This window comes from Balaenoptera physalus, assembly GCF_965194825.1.
Source record: "Balaenoptera physalus genome assembly, chromosome: 20".
Classification (NCBI taxonomy): Eukaryota; Metazoa; Chordata; class Mammalia; order Artiodactyla; family Balaenopteridae; genus Balaenoptera; species Balaenoptera physalus.
The window spans coordinates 22,236,113-22,257,835 of NC_138901.1; the positions used below are offsets into that span (position 1 = coordinate 22,236,113).

The 21,723-nt window shown below is 59.5% G+C and overlaps 2 protein-coding genes and 1 long non-coding RNA gene across 7 annotated transcripts in view; 1 reads left to right on the forward strand and 2 right to left on the reverse strand.

Moving 5' to 3' along the window:
- The first annotated feature begins 258 nt into the window (after positions 1-258).
- Positions 259-5,303, forward strand: G6PC3 (glucose-6-phosphatase catalytic subunit 3). 2 transcript variants are annotated; one of them, XM_082440436.1, is made up of 6 exons: positions 802-1,259; positions 3,153-3,259; positions 3,670-3,760; positions 3,958-4,076; positions 4,260-4,401; positions 4,634-5,303. In XM_082440436.1, the coding sequence occupies exons 1-6, from the start codon at positions 1,042-1,044 to the stop codon at positions 4,995-4,997; spliced, it is 1,041 nt and encodes a 346-aa protein (XP_082296562.1). In that variant the 5' UTR covers positions 802-1,041; the 3' UTR covers positions 4,998-5,303. The 2 variants fall into 2 exon arrangements, with proteins under 2 accessions (XP_082296563.1, XP_082296562.1); XM_082440437.1 differs by lacking the exon at positions 3,958-4,076 and having other exon boundaries at positions 259-1,259.
- Positions 5,304-5,697: 394 nt separating this feature from the next.
- LOC309649876 lies at positions 5,698-7,155 on the reverse strand. Its single transcript, XR_014257344.1, has 2 exons — positions 6,517-7,155; positions 5,698-6,483 (listed from the first exon to the last, which is right to left on the reverse strand). It is a non-coding gene; the product is annotated as an uncharacterized lncRNA (long non-coding RNA).
- Positions 7,156-7,264: 109 nt separating this feature from the next.
- The window catches only part of HDAC5 (histone deacetylase 5), a 34,752-nt gene continuing 20,293 nt past the window's right edge, over positions 7,265-21,723 (reverse strand). For 3 of the 4 annotated variants that reach the window (XM_082440417.1, XM_082440416.1, XM_082440415.1), the window contains 24 exons: positions 18,272-18,531; positions 18,030-18,174; positions 17,805-17,919; positions 17,391-17,521; positions 17,102-17,248; positions 16,900-17,012; positions 16,476-16,607; positions 16,033-16,255; positions 14,852-15,063; positions 14,263-14,574; positions 13,354-13,519; positions 12,382-12,515; positions 11,879-11,999; positions 11,361-11,410; positions 11,111-11,218; positions 10,685-10,740; positions 10,461-10,548; positions 9,413-9,532; positions 9,063-9,160; positions 8,772-8,890; positions 8,165-8,298; positions 7,790-7,874; positions 7,481-7,646; positions 7,265-7,390 (listed from right to left, as the gene is read on the reverse strand). In XM_082440417.1, the coding sequence (XP_082296543.1) occupies positions 7,351-7,390; positions 7,481-7,646; positions 7,790-7,874; positions 8,165-8,298; positions 8,772-8,890; positions 9,063-9,160; positions 9,413-9,532; positions 10,461-10,548; positions 10,685-10,740; positions 11,111-11,218; positions 11,361-11,410; positions 11,879-11,999; positions 12,382-12,515; positions 13,354-13,519; positions 14,263-14,574; positions 14,852-15,063; positions 16,033-16,255; positions 16,476-16,607; positions 16,900-17,012; positions 17,102-17,248; positions 17,391-17,521; positions 17,805-17,919; positions 18,030-18,174; positions 18,272-18,531 (3,275 nt within the window). In that variant the 3' untranslated portion in view covers positions 7,265-7,350. Of the gene's footprint in view, positions 7,391-7,480; positions 7,647-7,789; positions 7,875-8,164; positions 8,299-8,771; positions 8,891-9,062; positions 9,161-9,412; positions 9,533-10,460; positions 10,549-10,684; positions 10,741-11,110; positions 11,219-11,360; positions 11,411-11,878; positions 12,000-12,381; positions 12,516-13,353; positions 13,520-14,262; positions 14,575-14,851; positions 15,064-16,032; positions 16,256-16,475; positions 16,608-16,899; positions 17,013-17,101; positions 17,249-17,390; positions 17,522-17,804; positions 17,920-18,029; positions 18,175-18,271; positions 18,532-21,723 lie in introns of those variants that run through there. The other variant, XR_014257338.1, reaches the window with a different exon arrangement.

A 21,723-nucleotide genomic window follows, 5' to 3' on the forward strand; every position in this document is an offset into this window, starting at 1 on the left:
TCCAAGAACAAAGTTGCTTGAGGTAGGAAGGAACCACTTCACCAGTCTCCTCCCACCTCACCTCTGCCTCTAGGCAAGACCTCACCTAGAAGAGCTGAGATTTCTATTTTCTGTGTGTTCCTCCAAAGGATTATTCCAATTTTTGTCGTGGGTGTGTGCCTCTCCTCTTCCTTTACCAACCCAGCTACTATCTCATGGTTTATCTGCCCAGCGGGGTTCTGGAAGGCAAGATGACAAGATGACGAAAGGAGAGGGGCAAGGCGAGCACAGAACTGGGAGGAAGGGTGATTTAGACTGTGCTATGCGTAACAACTCTCAAGCCGTTAGGGATGACCACTCAAAATCAAGAGGCTGATCTGTCAGCCTCCAAATCAACAGCAGACGAATTCAAGCAGGAGAGTCTTGGGCTGGGGGAGGAAGGCGTGTACCGATTAGCCAGCTGTGTGTGCAAACGTAGGGGCCCGCTTCAGCACCGACCAGGGATGCCTGGCTCCCCGGAGCAGGGGTTGTCCCTAGCCTTCTCTCCAAGAGATCTCGAAATATTTTTGGAGGGTAGCGGTACTGGAGGAGAAAGGTCTGGTCTGGAAGGAATCCTGGCCCGGGATATTACATATCCATCTTCACAGAAGTAAAGAGGGACCCTGGACGCACCGCCGACCCTCAGGTTAGTCTGTCCCATGACCCGGAACAGCAGCTGGAGCCGCCTCTACGCCCTCTGCCCACGTGCCGGCAATAACAGCCACGTGGGGCTCTGCGGAAACGCCTTCGAAAAGATTTGTCCCCTGCGCTGCCCAGTAGAGAGGGAGGCCCGGGAAGAGCGCAGGAGGAGGAAACGGTACCGGCAGGAGGCCGGGCTCGCGCGAGCCTGGGGCTGCCGGGGGCGGGGCAGGGAGGCGGGACTTTCCCGGCCACCGCCAGGGGGCGGGGCCTCGGATCCGAAGGGTGGGCTTTGGAGGGCCCTGAGGAGCTGCTTCCTGGTCGCCTGGATTCCTCGGCTTCCGTCTTAGCTCAAACCCTGGCCGGGCCGGCCCCGGGGTCGCCATGGAGTCCACGCTGGGCGCCGGCATCGCGATGGCCGAGGCGATGCAGAACCAGCTGCCCTGGTTGGAGAACGTGTGGCTCTGGGTCACCTTTCTGGGCGACCCCAAGAGCCTTTTTCTGTTCTACTTCCCCGTGGCCTACTACGCCTCTCGCCGGGTGGGCATCGCGGTGCTCTGGATCAGCCTCATCACCGAGTGGCTCAACCTCGTCTTCAAGTGGTGAGACAGCGAAGCCCTCCGGCGTCCTGGTCCCCCACCCGCAAAGGCCCTGAGCCCTGTGCAGTCCTTGATCTCTCTCGTCAGCTGCCTCAAAGGCCTGGCTTCCCCCCCACCCCCCGACAGTGAACCCATGGCCTTAAGACCTCCCACCCCTACCCCGTGGCCACTGACTTTTCCGCTATGAGCATCTTTGTGCATCTTGGACCTCAGAGTCCCCATCCTAATCATTAAACTAGTGTTGAACGGGCCTGATCAGAGAAATCACCTAAGGGGGCGTATTTAAAATGCAAATACCCCATTCCACCGCAGACAGACTGATTTTGAAACTCCAGGGGAGGGGCTGGGAATCTGTTTTTTAACAGGCATCTGTGGTGACTTAAGTAGCAGAAAGTCCTGCTTCTCAACTCACTCTTTTATTCATTTATTCATTCGTTTATTTGACATAGTTTTTAAGAAGCATGCTTTGTGCCAGGCTTCACACTAGCGGCTAAGGACAGAAAAGGCTTGCAGATTAAGGTGTGGTCCCCCAGACCATGGCCAGCAGCATAAGGAGCATTTGAAAACTTGCTAGAAATGCAGAATCCCAGGCCCCAGGCCAGAGCTACTGAATCAGAATCTGCATTTTAGCAAGGACCCCAGGCGATTTGTGTGCCCAGTAAATTTCGAAAAGCACTGGGCTAAAGCATTGCCTTCCAGGGAACACTTTCTCTTCTCCCTTTTCCCCTTCATTCACTAGTAGGCTCTGCACACAGACTTAGAAGCCAGGAACCCCAGGCAAGTGGGTGGGGCCCTTGGGGTGTATCTCTTTGTGCCACCTGTTCTCTCTTGGGTGCAGAAGGGAGCTATATTTCCCGCTGGGTGTGCAGCTGCACCTCCCCTCACCCCTCACCACTGTCTCTGTTGCCAGATTGCCAGCCTGGGGGAGGGAAGGGAGGTTCATAGGAGACACTTGAATGGATGGGCTGGAATGACTTGCTGAAAAACAAAATACCTTCCCTTCCGCTCTTCTCAGCCAGGGCTTCATCCCTACTGTAAACGGAAAGCAATTGTCTGATCATTTCCTTCCTACTGAATTGCTCTTTGCTTTGTGCTCTCCTTCCTCAGAGTCTGTATAAGCCTTCCTCTCTAGTCCTGTTCCCCTAAGACCACCCCCTTGGGTAGACACTCTTAATGCCCCCCACATGGCAGAGCCCCTATTCATTTCCTAAGTATGTGTTGAGCATCTGGTGTGTGATACAGGCTCACTTTTTGGCAGGGAGAGGCAAGTCCCTTCCGTTACCTCCCTCCCCAGCACTTGGCTTCCTGCCAGCATCTCTTCTGCTCTCCCACCTTTTCTCTTTCTGGCCACAGCAGCCTCTGCAGTGTGTTTCCCAGGGTCCAGTGAAGCACCTGGCTAAGCCAGTGGATTTTGAACTTTTTTGTCTTCCTTATTCTCTCTCAGCCTCCTTGTCCATTCCCCACTCCCCTTTTCAAACACGAGAGGCTTACCTAAGTAACTCAGGCTGGAATTTGGGAAATGGAGAGAGGGGAAGCAGGAGGGTCAGTGAGGGTCTGGGGAGGGAAGGCGAGGAGCAGGTCCTGGGCTCTCTATAGATGACAAGAGCAGAGCTGGCCCTGCAGCGGGAGGGCTAATAAGAATGGGACTTCTGAGCATCTCAGAGCACACATATGCACACACCACAATCTCTTGCCTCCTTATCACTTTTTAAAAAATAGCATGCTTTCTCCTGTTCCAAGGTAAAAAACCCTGGCAAGACAATGGCACAGAATTGGACACCCTTTCTGACTCCAGCCTGTAAGCCCTCCAGAGTACTCCAGGTGTCCTTCTGCCTCAACCCCCGTTCCCCTGGCTGTGTGTGTGTGTAATGGCATCTTGCATCTGTTCTCTTCTAGGTTTCTGTTTGGAGACAGGCCCTTTTGGTGGGTCCATGAGTCTGGGTACTACAGCCAGGCTCCAGCCCAGGTTCACCAGTTCCCCTCGTCTTGTGAAACTGGTCCAGGTGAGAAGCCTCAAACTTCCCCCTCCCACTGTGGTTAGGGTTCGGTGAGTGTTTGGTAGTACTTTTCAGCTGGGGCAACCTACTCAAAGGCCCAGCCTCTCAGTTACTGGGCCAGAGAACAAAGAAACCCAGGGAAGACCATGTTGAATTATAGGAGAAGAGCACCCGTGCCAATGTGCCAGCTGCCAACTTTGTATAGAGTAAAGCCAAGAGCCGAGGTCAAGGCAGAAGCCTGAGAGCAGTGGCCTCAGGCGGGGACGAAGAAGGCTTCAGGGCAGAGGGAGCTAAGGGGCAGTGCTGGAGGAAGGCTCTCCCCTCAGCCACGGGGAGGCAGCTGTGTTGAGCAATCACCAGGGGCACCTGGGTTCCACCCGCATCCTCTCACCACAAGCTTCTGAATCCCCTGGCAGGCAGCCCTTCCGGACACTGTATGATCACAGGAGCAGCCCTTTGGCCCATAATGACGGCCATCTCTTCCCAAGTGGCCACTCGGACCCACAGGTACACCTTGGCATTGCCCACCAACGGGGGCAGGGGTGATGGTACCCTGGACCCAAAAGACCCAGCAGCAGGGCAGCCTGGGAGCTGGAGTTCTGCAGACCCCGGGGCATCTGGTCAAACTGTGAGGTGCCTGGGTGCTGAGGGAAGCCCAGCTGTGCGTGGACACCTCCTGAACCATTTGCCTCTCTTCTTTTTAGCCGCTGGGTGAGGGTGATACCTAGCTTGGCTTATTGCACCTTCCTGCTGGCGGTCGGCTTGTCCCGGGTCTTCCTCTTAGCACATTTCCCTCACCAGGTGTTGGCTGGCTTAATAACTGGTGAGCAACTGGGGCAACAGGGTGGACCCAGAGGGTGCCATTGGCAGTGGGAGGACCAGTGTATGATCTTCCCATTGTACAGCCAACCCCAAGGCCCCCCTTCTCCTGCCAAACTACCCTGCGGCTCGGGGTGGGGGTCATATCCTCAAACTCCTTGAAGCTGCTGTCACCCCACTTCCCTAGGTGCTGTCCTGGGCTGGCTGATGACCCCCCGGGTGCCCACGGAGCGGGAGCTAAGCTTCTACGGGTTGACCTCACTGGCCCTCTTGCTGGGTGCCAGCCTCATCTATTGGACCCTCTTTACACTGGGCCTGGATCTTTCTTGGTAAGTCCTGCTTTGAAGCTTGGGCAAGTTGGGGTCTGTCCTGCCTCACCTGTACCCGGCCTGGTGGGTCTCTGGTTCGTTGTAGCTAAAAGGGGACACATTAGCTGTTCACAAACATCGAGTCTCCTGGCGTCACGGCAGAACATGGCAGTAGGCCCCAAAGGGGTGGAGAGCCATCAGCCCTCTAGGACCCAGGGGAATCTCTCCTGGCAAAGACTCTTGCTCCCCACAGGTCCATCAACCTAGCCTCTAAGTGGTGTGAGCGGCCTGAGTGGGTGCACTTGGACAGCCGGCCCTTTGCCTCTCTGAGCCGCGACTCAGGGGCCGCCCTGGGTCTGGGCATTGCCCTTCACTCCCCCTGCTATGCCCAGGTGCGGCGGGCATACCTGGGACACGGCCAGAAGCTAGCCTGCCTTGTGTTGGCCATGGGGCTGCTGGGCCCCCTGGACTGGCTGGGCTACCCCCCTCAGATCAGCCTTTTCTACATCTTCAATTTCCTCAAGCACACCCTCTGGCCATGCCTGGTCCTGGCCCTCGTGCCCTGGCTGGTGCACACATTCAGTGCCCAGGAAGCACCACCCATCCGCTCTTCCTGACTCTAGGTGCCTCCTACTGCCACTTTCCCTCTCACAAAGCCCACACTCCGTGACCTCCACACTCCGGGGAGGCAGCCCCGTCCCCTTCCAGCCCCCAACAGGCCCTGCTCATGGTGAATTTTCTACTTCTCCCACCACCTGGTCTCAGCCCCAAAGAAGGGCCTTCTCTCTCCCAGGAAGGCTGGTCCTCCTCCTGCCTTCCCTCCCAAGTCCCCAAAGGGCAAAGGCAACAGCGAGACCAGTGGGTTCCTGTAACACTGTGAGGGGCTCAGAGCAGCCCCAATAAAGCCCTTCCACACCTCTGGACTCCTCTCTTGACTCTGCACATCTCCACTGGACTTGCCTGTGTGGCTGCAGGTGGAACCCTTGCCAGGCCACCTGTTCTGCACCCGCTTCAACCCTGTGCCCTCAGAGACTGAGAGTCAGAAGGAACAGGGAGACCTTCAGCCCTGGGCCCCCTCCCCACCATCACCATGTAGGCCACACAGAGGTCCCAGGAGATGCTGTGGCTACGTTCAGTGAAACCTTGTTCTTAACCCACAGGACAGAGATCCCACTCCCTCCCACCCCAGCCTCTTGTTTCCTAAATTGGCTAGTCCAAGGGCTGGAGAAAAGAAGAGTAGTTTTTTTTGGCCAGGAGGGGGAATGAGACCCTCAACTCCATTTGAGAGCCCAGAGAACAGAGACATTGGCCCCAGAAGGCACTGTCAGAAACAAGTTTATTTACACAAGGACACACAGTGTAACAGGTTACAAAATACTTAACTGAAATCCATGTCCAAGGAGACAAAGCAAGGAGTGGGTTTACATGAGAACCAGACCGGCCGTGGGGAGAGGGAGGGTAAGCGGCCCGGAGCTGGGGCTCAACATGGGGAGGCCTGGTACACTGGGCCCAGCCCCATCCCCATCCCCCAGGAGGATCTAGAACACACTAACAACACACAAGACACAAGCGCACAATGAACCAATGGTGGTGGGACTCCTGCCCCTCCCCTGGCTCCCTCAACCCTGCTCAGGCCCCCATTAGGATAATAAATATGTAAACAGATTGGTGGAGCCCTGGGGACGGGAGGAAAGAAAGTATATGCAGTGTTGGGGAGAAGGAGGGAGGAAGACTTAGCCCCCTAGGAGCTGCTTCCCATCTTTGGTTTCCCACAGGCTGGAGAGCATTCGCTAGAAGCCTTGTGGGCTCCTAGCCCTGGAAACAAGAAAGCTAGCAGGGCTTCTGGGAAAGAGAAAGGGCAGTGCCCAGCCCCATCCTGGTCTTCGTTCCCTTGGGCTGGTGGCCCACAAAGGAAGCCCAGGAGGGAGGGAAGCTACAGCTGAGGGCAGACTCCTGGGTTCTGGCCCTGCCCCTTCTAGAAATTCCACTCACCATCCCCAGGCTTCAAAGCCAAAGGCCCCAGGAGAGAGGTGGGCCACTGACCCTTCTGCTTGCAGCACGCTGGATGGCTGGGGAAATCTGGTCCTGAACAGCAGGGGGGCTCTCACCAGCCTGGAGCCCCCCTGCAGGGACCACCTTCTCCCCGCTCCCCAGACTGTGCCAGCAGAGGGGCAGGGAGGCCGACAGAGTAAGATGGAGAGCAGGCCTGGTTCTGCGGCTCCTCTTGGCCCCTCAGAACCTAGGAGTGCAGCGCCAAACCTCCCCACATGCGTTCACCCTCTCCAGCTCCTGAGAAGGGGAAACAGGCCCTGAGGAGGGTAAGGCAAAACAGCCCTGCCCACAGACCTCAGGCCCACATCCTAGAGCACAAAGCTTCCCTTCGGTGCTGAGGCTAGGAGAAGGGAGGAGGAGAGAGGGGTCTGTGTGGAGATGGTGAGGACACTGGGGGAAAAGAGTGAGAATTGCAGGGCGGGAGCCCACCTCCCCTTCACTCTACATCTTAAGACTGTAGAGGGACCCTCCGGATCCTCCCCTGGGGCTGGAGAGGGGAGGAGGGTGAAATTAAGGCATTCCCCCCTAAGTCAGCTGAAGCCAAGGCACCAAACTTACTGTTCTCTCCTCACTCAGGGGGACCCCAGAACCGGAAGGTGCTATCTGGGCCCCAGGCCCACCTTGAGCTGGCCCAAGCTCCAAGGGGCACAAAGACAGAATGCAGGAAGTGGGTGTGGGATACAACGTGAGGGAAGGGCTGGAAAGGGTACCCCTCGCCCTACAGAGGGCGCGAACTTCTAGAGCTGAGACATGGGCCATGGGGGGAAAGCGGGGGCCTGAGGCAGCTTAGAGGAGCAGGAGGGGCGAGGCTGAGAGACCCACACGGCACACGTTGTTGAATGTGTGACTTTTTGTTTTTTAATAGAAAAAATAAACAAAATCACAATGATGAAGCCCAGAGGAATGGGGGCCAGGGCGTCACAGGGCAGGCTCCTGCTCCATGGGCTCCTCTGCCGGCCTGTGGGCACAAGCACAGGGAAGGGCACTGAAGCAATGTGGGATGGGGGGACCAGTCTGGGCGAGGGCAGGGAGGTGGGGGGCACCTCACCTGGGGCTGTGCTCCCGGCCTGCAGCAGCCTGGGCCTGCTCGGCCCCCACCGACAGCAAGGCCATGGCGCTCACAGTCTCAGCCTCTTCTGTCTCACCTGCCTGGGCCTCCCGCAGGGAACGGCCTAGACCAGCAGCGAACCTCTGCACACAGCTCCAGTGTTTGCCTGTGGATGAGGGACGGGCCGGGGGTCAGGGAGAGCCAGAAACCCCCAAACGTACGGACACCCCCAGCCCTAGCCCTGGCATCACACAAGCTCCGCCCCCTTGGCAAGCTGGGCCCTGAGTCCCTCTGCCTGTGCCCACGCACTCTGGATCTCGATGACTTTCTCTAGCGTGGCCACTGCGTTGACGTTGGGCTTTTGTTGCAAGACTGCCTCGTCCAAGGGCTGCAGCTGGCAGGGGAAAGAAGAGAAGGCTTAGAGTCGCTGCCCCTCTAACCACCCCGCCGCTCAGCCCCTCTAACCACCCCGCCGTTCAGCCCCATGACGGGGGCAAGCATAGCCTTTCTGGGGAAACTTCTATTTAGAAAGCCTTCCCTGGCCACCACCTGTCCTCAGGAATCAGGAAAACCTCCCCAAGGGCCCTCGGTGCTGCCTGAGCCAGGAAAGGGACCCTCCCTCGCTGGCCCCTTACCCCCTGGCCTGCTGGCCCACCTCCCCCAGTCCCGCTGTGCACCCCTCACCTCCACGCTGAGCAGAGCGGAGACACAGGCCTCAGACGCATCACAGATGGCGGTCAAGTCATGGCCTCCCTCGAGGGCCAGCACCACCCGGCCCCCTGCCAGCGTCATCAGCTGCCTGGTCAAGTGGCCAAAACCTTTAGGGACGGGTGAAGGGAGGAAGAGGAAACGGTTAAAGAAAAAACTCAATTCAAGAGAAAGTAAGAAAGGAGAGAAAAAAACACAAGAGATGGGACAAACAGCCCAAAAGAAAATGGTGGATTTAAACCCAAATAGATATCCATAGTAAAATTCAATGTCAATGGACTAAATGCTCCATAAAAGACAAAACGTAAGAGGCTGAAAAGATCCAATTACATGTCTCCTAAGGAGCACCATGAAAAACCACCACTGAAACACGAGGGATCATCGAGCTCCATCCCTACAACTCCTGGAGGAGACACTCCCCCCCACCTGCTTGCCCCTCAAGGCCAGGGTTGGCAGAGGGAGAGTGGGAGGATGCTGCCAGGATGATTCCAAGTCTTAGACCTGCCTTCAACCCTCCTCCCAACCTCCCACTCGACCCCATCTTCCTGCTCCACAGCCTCCCTCGATCCCCCCACAGGCTCACATCTGGCGGTCACAGAGTAGCCACCCAGCGGAGACAGGTGTCCCTCAACAGCATCAAACCCGGCAGAGACCAGGACCACGTCAGGTGAGAACTCGTGGGCAATGGGCATCACCACTGTCCTGCAAAGGGAGGGCCCAAGCTGACCCTGGCAGGTGGCTCGGCCAGGCCTCACCCGGCTCTGCCCCCGACAGAGCCGACCCCCTCCACCCTCGCGGAACTGAGTGCCTTCTGCCCCACCCACGGCAGGGCCCGGGGGTTCCCACCCCTCCCTCGGCTCTTCTCAGTCCCCACCTGAAGGCCGTTAGGTACTCCACGTCTCCGATGGGGGGATCCACACCTCCCGTCCATGCCACGTTCACATTGTACCCCACGCCCGGCCCTCCGCCAACCTGGCAGCACGGTGGGGGAGGGGTTACTCTCACTGCCTGGGGATCCCAGACGTTGCCCCGCCCTCAGCCCTGCCTCCAGCCCTCACTCCACTGACCTCTGTTCTGCATGGAGGGGTAGTTGGCTGGCGTGGTCCTCCCACTAGGAGCCCAGACTCCCCAGGTACCAGCACCACCACGGGCCTCCATGGCTCCCTGCCAGGTCCCATTCTGCTATCTCCCCGAGGGCCCCACGTTTGAGCCCAGGAGCTGTACCTCTTCAGGAGCCCCAGAGCCCGGAAAGAAGTTCCCATTGTCATAGCGATGCAGGGAGATGTAGAGCACGGAGGGGTCGTTGTAGAATGCTTGCTGGGTGCCATTGCCGTGGTGAATGTCCTAGTGGGAAGGGGTGGAAGCATCAGGGAAAAGGCCCAGGCTCTGACCCAAAGGTCAAAATTCCACTTGGCCCACCCCGACCCTGTGGTGGACTCTGGGGGTGCAGCCCACCACTAGCTACAGGGCATCTGTGTTCCATTCGCCACGGAATCGCCCCACGCTTTTCTAACCAGGGTCTGCGGGCCGGGACATGGCACTGCACAGAGGAGACACAAAGCCCGGGGACGAATGTGGTGGATCTCCCTGCGAGCCCACTCTGCTCAGCAGTGTGGAGGGCAACAGCACGGCTAGTCAGGAATTGAAAGCAAACAGATGCATTCTGAAGAAGAACCCAACATTATGAACTTTGAAGCCCAAGCTGGGCTTTGAAGAGATTAGATCCCTCCTTGCTGAGGCTTTCTCCTCACAGGGAGCGAGCGGTAGGGGCCTTTCCCTCTTCTGTGAGAGGCAGGGGCGGAGAAGCACAGCATGGCAGCAGGAGCAGAAATGCTGGGGCCGACAGGCCTGATCTGAAACCCAGTACCAACATCCCAAGCTAAGTAACCTTGGTTGGGTAAGTCCCCCAACAGCCCAGTGTCTCCGTTTATCGAAATGGACATCCTACTACTTAGGAAGCAAGGCAGCCACGAAGCAGCACCACGTGTCTGGCACACGGTCAGCCCCCAGTCAAGAGGGGCTCTAGCAACGGCAGGAGCTGTCTCTACCACTCAAGGCAGAAAATCTCCTCGGCTGCTCAAGGCTGCGGGCTGGGGGCCAAGGTGGACCAGGGGCTAAAAGCACTTCGAGTCTCCACTAGTGAGGAGGGGGCCCCATGGGACTGTGAGGGCTGGGCTAACAGCCCCAGCACGGGGCACCTGAGGAAGAGGGCGTGGGGTTGGGGTGGAGGCTTCCTGAAGGCTGACCCTGGTCCCACCAGCCCACTGCCTACCCAGTCCACGATGAGAACCTTGCCCACATTCAGCTTCTGCTGCAGGAGTTTGGTTGTGATGGCTACAGAGTTGAAGAAGCAGAATCCCCTGGGGGGTGAGCGGAGAAGAGGGCAGGTCGTCAGCCTTAGTGGATGTTTGCTCACAGATACACGCGCATCAGCTCTGCTGAGAGGGAGATGGTGTGAGGGCAGTGGGTCTGGGGCAGGGCTGCGGTGGCACTCACATGGCTGTGGATTCCTCCGCGTGGTGTCCCGGGGGCCGGATGATGGCAAAACCATTCTGGAGAGGTACAGACGGAGGGACAGAAACAAGAGGCAGACAGGCGGGCAAGGTGGCCATGAAGTGGGTGGACACAGAAGGAGAGACGCATAAGCCAGGATGAGGACATAAGTCATAAGCATCAATCCCACAACCTTTAGGAATGCCAGCCGAGGGCCACGTGAGACCCATGAGAGCACAGACATTAGTGCCTCTTGGTCATTCCCTCTTCACCCCTCACCCCCCAGCTGGCCTGGAGCTGGCACCTCCTCCCCACGCCTGCACCTGAGAGTTGAGATTACAGAGGATGGTGCCTTAGTGACAGGAAAGCCACGGCTGCCCCCATCCCCCGCTCCTGAGGCAACAGGACCAAGGCCCCACACACACTCACCTTGAGCTCCCCCGTCGCCACCTTGAAAGCCAGCTCCACCAGGCAGCCCACCGCCATGCGCACGGCACTGGAGGAGTGCATCTCATTCCACACGGTGTCGCTGTCCACCTGCGGGGGCAGGAGAGCAGGCTTCAGCGTGCCCCCTGCAGGGGGAGGGCGAGAATGGGGGTGCAGCTGTGGTGGGCAGGAAGGGAGGGGCTGGAGCTGGGAGCACCACCCACCCATCCCCACTGGCAGGTGCCCTACTCACCCCGATGCCCCCACAAGGCAGCATGGCGTACATCTTCTGGCTGATGGGGCCTGCAGGGAAGAGGGACAGAGCTACTCTGGAAGTTGCCTCAACTGCCAGAGCCGCAGGTTGGGGTGTGCAGAGGGCAGGAAGCTCAATCACAGAAAAAGAAGGCCAGGCCCCAGCACACGACAGGCCTCTGCAGCCCATGCCAACTGGGAGATGTCTGTCCCCCGTCCTGGGTGGGGCATCCTACCTCTGGGGCAAATGGCAGGGAGAAAAAGGGGCCTGACAGGTTAGGGAGAAGGGCAAAGCCCACCACCAGGCCTGACCTGTCACCTCCTATCCTCCTGCACACATCCCACCAGCATGTTGTAGTCTGTGTGAATGGCGCCCTCTGGAGGCATGCAGTGTAGCAACTGCACCCACGGGAACCCACCTGCCTACCCTAGTGGTGGTCTTCCTGACAGCCCCTGTCCCGCAGGGGCAGAAGGCCTGGCCTGGCCCACGCCACCCCCGCCATCGACCGGCCAGCTCACCGAGCAGCTTCTTGCTGTCCAGCTTCTGTCGGTTGAGGGGGCTGGTCCCATAGAGCAGGGTGTGGTATTCGGAGTGCACCGTCTGGATCTCATCCAGCGTGGCTTTGCGACCCCGGATCCGCTGCCAGGGGAGAGCAGGAAGAGAGGCCGGTGAGAGGGATGGCACCGCAGGCCCAGCTCCCCCGAGGCCCAGCCCCTCTCTCTGCCCCACAGCCTGGGGCACACGGAGCCACTTTCTCGCCTCGGGAGATCCAAAGGTTGTTAAGAAAGAATGCCCCGGTCCCCCAGGGACCCCAGTCCAGGACCCTCCCCCACTCAGCTGGGGACCATGGGGGAACCAGGCTACAAGGGATGGCACTGGGAGGTGCCTGGGGGGCCTGGCCATGAAGTCAGGGGTTGAAGAGAGAATGAGGAAGAGACCCAGACAGAGGCTTCCCCGATAGGGGAAACACAAAGGCTTTCACTGGGTTTGAGGTGGAGGCTGGAAGGAGGGGCTCCCTTACCTCACACTTGCTGAGGAGGCCTGTCTCCTGCAGCCGAGACCAGATGCTCTGGATCCGGCCAGCGTGCTCGGGGTGCACGTGTGTGTTGCCGCACATGCACTGGTGCTTCAGCATGAACGTGTCGTAGACCACACCTGGGCCAGAGACACACCTGTCAGCCAGCACTGCTCTGGGCTGTGTGACAGCCTGGCCCCCGCCATCCTCAGCAGAGCTCACTGAGCTTTTCCCCAGCCCACCCTGGTCCCAGCCCCTCCTCACAGCACCCCCAGCTGCCCTCCCACACACCTGCCCCTCTTCTTTTCATGAAATCCCTTTCCCCCACCACCGCCTGTCAAAAGCCCCCCTGCTCCTCAAGCCTCCACCAGGCCGCCCTTGACACCCCCATTGGTTTTGACCTCATGGCACACCCTCCTTTCCCCCTCCTGTCACAGCCCCTGTGTGCTGCCCCTCTACCCCCCGACACACCCCACTGGTGAGTCAGGACTGTCCTCAAGCATCTGTGCCCCCTCAGAGCCCAGCACAGGGCAGTTTCACATGGAAGAGCCTTCTGAAATGGACTGAGGCCTCACATTTAACCTCACAGGGCAGAGAGGGAACTAGAAGAGCAGGACCAAACTGAGACAGTGGGCTCCCTCCACCTAGGCCTCCAGGGCTTGTGTGGCAAGGGCACAAAACTGGTGGTCCCTCAGCAGTGGTGGGGTGGGCCCCTGAAAGAAGACGCTGCCCCAGCGGGTAGGGACACTCACCACCCTCCCACTGAGGCAGAGGCTGCCACCACTACCACAGGTGGCTATGGCGCAGAGGGAGGGAGCCAAGGCCTGCTTTCCCTCCCTTCAGGATGCTCTGAGGGGCCCTGGCCATCTCTCCAGGGCAGGGGCTCTATCTTATCTCTTCACGATGCCCAAGGCTGGATGCCATGCACAGGCCCCCCGCACACGATGTGAGGACAGCTCGTGCGGGCGCGGGGCTCACCTGTGGTGAAGAGGTGCTTGGTGGGCTGGTCCGGGGGGCTCTTCATGCCCCCAGGGGCAGCAGGTGAGGACTGGGTGCGGCCCAGGGCCTGGTGAGGCACAGTGGCCAGGCTGAGGGGCGCCTGGTACACCTGCAGCGGCTGCAGCTGCTGAGCATCTGCAAACACCTGGGAAGGAGGAGAGTGGGAGGGAGCCTGGGTGAGGCTTAGTCTGAAATGGAAGTGAGGACAGGTGGCCTCCCAGGGAGTGGAGGGCCTGAATCCAGCCCTTCTCTTCTGTATCGCCTCCTCCCCCCACCCTCCTCCCTCCAGGGACAGGAGACACTCCAGCCTTAGCCATCTTCATCTCCATCTCCGAGGAGATGGGGAGAGATGGGGTGTGGGGGGACGTGATGAGTCATGCTACCGGAGTAGCATTGAGGTAAGAGGCTGGGAGGGACGGGGGTGTGAGAGGGGGTGGGATGAGTCAGGCCCGGAGGGCTCAGCTGTGTCCGCAATGAATGGAGTGCGTGCTAGGCACCAGGGCAGACTGTAGTAACAGCGGGGGCGTGTGTGTACACACGCACGCAGAGACCGACGCACAACCGGCCCTACGCAGGCAGAAACGCAGATATACACAGACCACGTGCACACGCACGCGCGCGTGCACACACACACATTGAAGCAGACAGGCGGGGGCAGTCACAGACGCAGGGAGGGGCTGGCAGACGGGGCACAGACAGCTCTGAGACTGACACAAGCAGCTCCCTCCCTTCCACAGCCCCTTGTCTCTTTCCTGCTCCCCTTTCACTCTTAAAAAGTTGTTCCTACACAGCCTGGAGACTGCAGACTGGGGAGAGGGAAGGGCAAAGGTGGAAAGATAGGGGGGAGGACAGAGGGGTGGTGATCAAGGACTGGGGCGGAGGGGGCACCTTTTTGTAACCAGCACTGGACTCCTCCAAGTCGGGCCCCTCCTCAGCACCACTCTCGCCCTCCTCATCCTTGACCTGGATGCAGTCCTCCTCCTCCTCCTCCTCCTCCTCCTCCTCCTCTTCCTCCTCCTCCTCCTCCTCTTCCTCCTCCTCCAGGTCTTCCTGTGTGCTCTCACTCTCCGTGGAGCCTTCGCGGGGTATGGTCAGGGCTCCCTCCCCCAGGAAGGCCTCCTGCTGCTCTGTCAGCTCCTCCTCTGTCTCCTCGGGGTGGGTGGTGGGCTGCCGTGGCAGCTCCCCAGTCTTGGTGAGGATCTAGCAGCAGAGCAAGGAGGCACATCAATCAGCTGGGAGGGGGCGCAGCTGTGCAGCCTGTGGCCCAGGAGGTTCTATCCTTCCCTCCTCTCTCCCCGGCAGGCAGCCGCCCAGCCCATACAGACCTTTGATGTGAATTAGAAAAAGGCAAGGCGGCTCCTCTGATGCAGCCTGGGGAGTGGCCTGGGTGTCAGCCCCCTGCCAGCCCCCTGCCAGCCCGGCACCCTCTGTGTCCTGACCCCAGCACGGCCCTGGATGTTTGCTTCTCCCGGCTCACCTTGCCCAGCTGCAGCTGCTGCTGCTTCTGCTTCTCTAGGAACTGCTGGTGCTGCTGCTGCATGACCAGCTGCTGCAGGGCCTGGGGGCTCTGGGGCAGCGGCGAGGACTGAGTGCGGCTCAGGGGCCGGTGCCGAGGGAGCTTGCCCACCGTCCGCATGCTGGTGGCCACGCGCTCACCCGTCACCAGCGGGGACTGCCCGTGGAGCGGCACTGTGGAGGTGGTGGGGAGAGGGAAGTAACCATCACTGTCAGGGCACCAGGCTCCCACTCCCACCCCGCGAGTCTCCCTCTTCTGGAACAGCGCCGCCTCCATACTCAGGAAAAACCTGCGAGGGGCCTGGAGCACCCTGCCCCCAAACCTGAGCCCCATTCTTCCTCCTCCCCACAACTGAACAGTCTCACAGCTCAGAGCCACCACCTCCAGCAAAACTTCCTGGATTCACTTACGAGCACGTACAGTCTCGGGCCCCCCGTGTGCGAGAACAATGACTAGTTCTCCCCAACTGCAAGACCTCCCTGATCATGGACGTGGATCCCACCCAGCTGGGAAGCCTGGAGGCCAGGATCACGTGTCTTTTAAGCAGAACCTCTTCTGATGCCACCAGCTACTTATGGGCTGACTGTCCAAAGCCGCGCTGTCCAATCCCATGGCTGCCAGCCACACGTGACCACTGAGCACTTGAAACATGGCCTGTCTCAATTGAGATGTGCTCTAAGTGTGAAATACGCACCAGATTTCAAAGACGGTATGAAACAAAATAAAATATTTCATTGCTAACTCTTTATATTCACTCTATGTTCAAATGATAGTATCCTAGATATACTGAGTTAAATACATGTTATTAAAACTAATTTCACCTGTTCCTTTTTACATTTCTCAATGTGGCCACTAGAACACTTCAAAGTACACATACGGCTTGTATTATATTTCTACTGGACAGCGCTGCTCTGGAATGTGAGCTCCATTACGACGGCAGATTTCGGGAACAGTGCCTGGCCGGCTGTAGGTACTCAATAACGTCCGTAGAATATGGAAGAAATCAATGATGCCATGGAGGGGAGCTGTGACAGGGCTGGTGAGTACCCCTGGCTACTTCTCCCTGACAGTTGGTCCTTCCTTGAGCCCTCAGAATGGGGGGGCCTGACACCCCCTCCTTGGACAGCTGCCCGCCCACTCACCAGCAATGAGGGTGCTCTGCTGCCGGGCCTGCTCCAGCAGCAGCACATGCTGCAGCAGGGAGGCATGCCCGTGGGGGCTGGTGTCGCCCTCCAGTGCCACGCCCAGCAGGCAGCCGGGGATAGAGGATGTGCTCATGAACTTGCCCGTCAGTGCACCACCCTGCCGCAGGGACTGGAGGGCCTGCCTCTCGGCCTCCTGCTGCGTCGAAAGCTTCGGGGAGGCCTGGGGAGAGGAGATGGAGATGAGGGAGGGGTTTATACTGCCCCCAGTCCTGCCGACTTTGGACCAGCATCCCTCACCTACCCTCTGCCCACCCCCAGCTCTGGGGGAGGGCCATCTGATCGCCATCAGGACCCTGGGAGGACAACAGCCCCAGCCAGGGGCATCCAGGACCGAAGACCTCAACACCAGAGGGAGGACAGGGTATGTGCCCCGTACTTACGGTGAGGTGCGAGTTGGTGACAGTGACCGTGGCCTGCAGCCCTAGGGAGATGTTGGGCAGAGAGGGAGACGTGTAGAGGCTGAACTGGTTGGGGGAGCTGTCCAGAGGGAGGGCCCGGTGCTGGGGGAGCATCTGGGGAGCAGTTGGGAGAGACAAGCATGAGAGCAGGCAAAGGGGAGCCACCTGGGGCCAAGGCTGAGGGCTCTGAATGGCGCCCCGCTTCCTGCACCAAGCCCCACCTTGGGGGGACTGAGAGATCAGAGCTATTCAGAGGCCCGTGGGACAGATCCCACTTCGGGGCAATAGGTCCCTCTAGCCTGTCCATGCAGGCAGAGGGGTCCCTGCTGGGCACTCTCAGCCAGACAGGCCGGACGGGACAGAAAGCAGCTCTGGCCCACCCGCCCAGCCCTTGGCAGGCCTGTACCTCTGTGGGGATGTTGGGGACTGAGCCAGTAAAGCCATTCTCAGCGATGGTGCTGTGGGAGCTGTTAGGAGAGCTGGGGCCGGAGCCTGGCGCGCTGTTACACACGGCTGCCGCTACGGGAGAAGTGGCTGTCACCTGGGCCTGCTCGGAACCACCCCCCACTCCCCGGCCCTCAGAACAGGGACAGGAGAGGAGCCCTTACCTCCAGGCCCGGCACCTGTGATCTCAACAGCTCTCTTCTTAAAGGTGCTAATGACAGTCCCGTCCTTGCGACGCAGGAGGGGACTGCTTCTCCGCTCAGCCACCTTCTGCTTTAGCCTCGAACGTACTTTTAAGTTGGGTTCGGAGGCTGGGGAGAAGGCAGCCAGGGCTCAGACACATGCACACAAATGGACGCACCTGCAGCCTAGCCTGGCCCCTCCCCATTCCCACCTCTGCCCGCCCCCCCACCCCCCCCCCATATCCTGGGAGGCCAGGTTGTACTCACTCACCTGTTTTGCGGAGGGGGAAGTCATCACGGCTGTCGTAGGGCCCAAGCAAAGGCAGTTTGTAGGAGGGAGGCGTCCCAGGGGGGCCGCTCTGGGGAGGGGAACTCTGGTCCAAAGAAGCATGGTGGGCTCCCCTGCAGGGTGGAGGGAGGGGATGGAAACAGATGTAGGTTATCACCCAACCAGCTGGACCAGCCACCAAGCAATCTACATTTTTAAAACATCCACTGCATATGGGGATAGGAAATGGATCCTGGGGAGGGCAGCGAGGAGATGAACAGGGGTGGGAGTGTCGTCTCCTAGCAGAGATTACAGGGCCCCTATATGGCTTCAGGCCAGGAGCCCCTTGCCATCCTGCAGCCAAGCAGCCCCTGAGCAGGACACCTCTGCAACCCATGCCTGCCAAGGGCCATTTACCAGCATTTGGGATGCTGTGGGAGGGAATGGTTGAGGCCGCCCGGTGTGGGCTCCTTTGACTTCGACAGGAGGAATTCCTGGAGCCGCAGCTTCACCTCAGTGCTGGCGATGGCACCTGCGGGACAGGGCACAGCTGAGCCGGGAGCTTGGGGCCAGGTCCCCACGGCTGGGAGGCGTGGGGCGGGGCAGGAGTCCCAGCTGGCCCCGGGCGGCCCCAAGCCTCACTCTCTTTGCTCTTCTCCTTGTTTCGCAGGATGAGCAGCTGCTGCTCTAGCCGCTGCTTCTCCAGCTCCTCCTGCCGCTGCTGCTCCCGCTGCCGCTGCTGCTCCAGCTCCTGCTGCCTCTTGGCCGCCAGCATCTCCTGCTGCTGCTGCAGGGGCGCAGGCGGAGCGAGGCCGGGTGAGCCGGGTCCGGGCGGGGGTCAGAGGTCTGGGTGGCCCCCCACCCCCGCGCCCTCCCTCGCTCACCTTGAGGTGCTTCTGCAGCTGGACCTCATGCTGCCGGGTCAGGTGGTCGTGCTGTTTCTGGAACTCAGCGAACAGGAGCTGCTTCTGCAGCTGCTGCTGCTGCTTGAGCGCCAGGAGCTCCTGTTGTAGCTGCTGCTCCCGCAGCGCGGGGTCCACGGGGCCTGCCAGCGCACCCCGCAGCTCCACAGGGCTGGGGCTGCCTCCTCCCCCGCCCCCCATGGAGCTGGGCATGGCTCCTGGCAGCACCGGCTTCACCTCCACTGCGGGGAGAAGAGACATGAAGGGGTCAGTGGGCCATCCCAGACCCCACCGGGCCCTGGCTGCCATGCCTGGGGCCCAGAAAGCTACCAGGCAGGACTACTGGACCCCAAGAGAATGGGGGAGGGGGGGCTCAAATCCCTCTGCTCTGTGGATACAGCCTTCTGCCTTAATTAAATGAGATCGAAGCCATGAACTTCACTAAGAAAACGTGCAGGGCTTCCCTGGTGGCGCAGTGGTTAAGAATCCACCCGCCGATGCAGGGCACACGGGTTCGAGCCCTGGTCCGGGAAAATCCCACATGCCGCGGAGCAACTAAGTCCGTGCGCCACAACTACTGAAGCCCACGCGCCTAGAGCCTGTGCTCCGCAACAAGAGAAGCCACCGCAATGAGAAGCCCACGCACCGCAATGAAGAGTAGCCCCTGCTCACCGCAACTAGAGAAAGCTCGCGTGCAGCAACGAAGACCCAATGCAGCCAAAAATAAATAAATAAATTTATTAAAAAAAGAAAAAAGAAAGAAAACATGCATAAGCAAAGCAGGGTACCTGGAAGATCATGAGTGTTCAACAAAGAATATCGTCATTGGTAGTTAAGGCCACTGGGCATTTTATGTGAATTACTTTAGTGATAAGGAAACTGAGGTTTAGAGAGGTGTAAGTAACGTGACCAAAGACATACAGCCAGGTGATCAATGAACCAAGATGTGATTCCAAATCCTATACTTTTAACCACCGTTGCTCCTGTGCCTCCTCCCCCTCACCTCTCAACACCACACAATCCCTGCCAAGAGGCCTATATACTACAGGAGAAACCGAGGCACAGACGTTAGTTCTAGAACTAATGTGGCTAGCAGCCAGGGACCTCAGTAAGCCCAGGAGAGGCCTGTGGAGACCCTCTGGGCATCCCTATCCGTCCCCCTTTTCTCTGCCCCACACTCAGCTAGGGCAGATGGGGCGGGCAGGAGAGGCTATGGGAATACGGGGTGGGGTGGGAGCAGGAGGCCGCAGGAAAAGGGGGGTGCAGGGCTGCACCAAACCAGGGACAGGAGGGGGCTGGGAGTCAGACTCGCTTCCTTTGCTGGATTATCTCCTTTCAACAGTTTTATTGTAATTACCCTGAAAATGCCGCTATATATAGAGTGAGCCAAACAGCAGCTGTGCCTGGGGGGAGGGGGGAAAGAGAGAGAATGGGCGGGCAGGCGCAGGGAGGAGGTGGGAGGAGGAGACAGGAAAGGAAAGGGAATCAGACAGGAAGAAGGGTAATGGCAGGGGGGGCTGGCTGGAGCCAAGGCAGAGATCTCAGAACTCCAGTCCCAGGGAGAACCCGCGGGGAAAGGGGAAAGGGGTGGAGGGACCTGCTGGGTCCCAAGACCTTGCGTCCAGGCCCCCACGTGGACCATGGACCAAGGGGCCCCAGGAAGTGGCAAAAGATTCCAATGGGCTTATGGGAAAGATGGGTCTCGACCTCTTGATCCCTGTATACTGTCCTCTGGTCACTGAATGTCATTCTCCACCACTGCCCTGTGGTTGCCAGGGCAACTGGGCAAACACCACACCAGCAGGGAGCCCCAAGCCCAGCCCACACCCCACAAAGCCTCCTGACGCCTGCAGGAAAGGGAAGGCAAGCTACCCACTGCCTGGAAAGGAGGAAGTGAGAGAGGCAGGGCCAGACCATGTTGTTTCTTTTCCACTTCTTTCTCCAAAGACAGCCCTCACTTTCCCCACTCCAGCCCAGGGAGGCCACAGGGAGCTGGGCAGACTTTCCGGCGGCAAGGAGGCCCACTCCAGCCCAGGCCTGGAGAAGGAAAGACCCCACCATGCTGACGGCTGCCGGTGTCCCCTGCCCTCGCGAGCAGGCCTCTGCCCAGGCCCCCACTGCCATCTCTTATCAGGAGTGGAGAGGGAGCCGGGAGGGGGGCTAAGGGCTGAGCTAAGAAAGGCTCCCACACCCAGTGCAGTCTGTGAGCCTGGATCTCTCCAGGGAGCCTGCACTGAATGAGTGTCCCCCCAAGGCAGGGACAAGGCCTGCTGAAGGCCAAGGCCATGCTACCCTCACGGCTGAACATGGCTCCTGGGACCCACTGGAGATGGGAGAGGGAAGGTAGCCTGAGCATAGTGTCTTTCATGCTCCCCATTAGCCCTTCTTCCCCCAGCACTGCCGGGCACATTCCTCTGTGGTTTGCCCGCCAGCCACACTGACGACTCTGCGGCCACAAGGCCAGAGCCACATCTGCAGGAGTGGCCAGATGTGACCAGGAGGGTGGGGTTACACACACACACACACTCACTCACTTTCCCTCCTAACCCATGTCCTGCCCCAGCACCAGGAGGAAAGGCCCTGGGAAACTACAGAGGCCCTTTCTGGAGGTGGCCGGCCCTGTCCAGGGTGCAAAAGGAGGGTGGCAGCAAGGAACCAGCAGCCAGCCTCAGGTGTCCCCAGCCCTGGAAACACTCAGCAAGGTCCCAGGCTGGCCGGAGTGTTATCTGTTCCTAGGCGAGGCTGGCTTGGCCCATGGCACTCTGATCACTCAGCCAAGAGGTGGACAGGCTTCAACCTGCTGCTCCCGGCAGTGCCGGGGCTGCGGGAGCCGGATGCCAGCCCGCCCGCCCGCCCAGGGAAGGGCAGGGGTCCAAGTGCTCCTGGCTCCCAGCAGATAACCCTGCTTGGGCTGGAACTGCCGCCAGCAGTGCTGGCTTCCCTTGCAGGAGCCCTGCAGAGAGGGCACGGGCTCAGGCGAGGGGACTCTCCCACCAGGGCTCCTGCACAGCCGCTGCCACCGCTGCCACCGCAGCAGAGATGCTAGGTCCTGTGCTGCAGTCGCAGCCTCAGTCCCATTGGTATGCAGGTGGCGGGGCGGGCAGCGGGCTCTGCCACACAGCCTTGTTCCCACACAAGCAGGAAGCACGAGCGACTGGGAATATTAATCTGCAGGCCCTGTGGGGCCTGGACAGGATGCAGCACCCCGTGGGTCTGCAGGTAGTAACCCGGCTCCATCCAAGATGGAAGGGGCTGCGGCTGGACGGCTGGAGTCAGGGAAAGGGTGGGGGGAGGCACAGAGCCCCCCAAATGCAGTTTTCTGGGCATGAAACCTAGAGTGTGGCTGGCCCTGCTCCCCCTTGCGGATCTGTGCCCTCTGCCAGCTTAGCATGAGCAGAGCAGGTGGCAGTGGCTGCCTTGAGAACCAAGCACCT

Bases quoted from the DNA above. Each gene is read 5' to 3' on its own strand.
- G6PC3 (XM_082440436.1), top strand. From the start codon at position 1,042: ATGGAGTCCACGCTGGGCGCCGGCATCGCGATGGCCGAGGCGATGCAG. The intron at 3,260-3,669 runs GTGAGAAGCCTC...ATCCCCTGGCAG, and splicing joins GTCTTGTGAAACTGGTCCAG to GCAGCCCTTCCGGACACTGT. The intron at 4,077-4,259 runs GTGAGCAACTGG...CCACTTCCCTAG, and splicing joins GTTGGCTGGCTTAATAACTG to GTGCTGTCCTGGGCTGGCTG.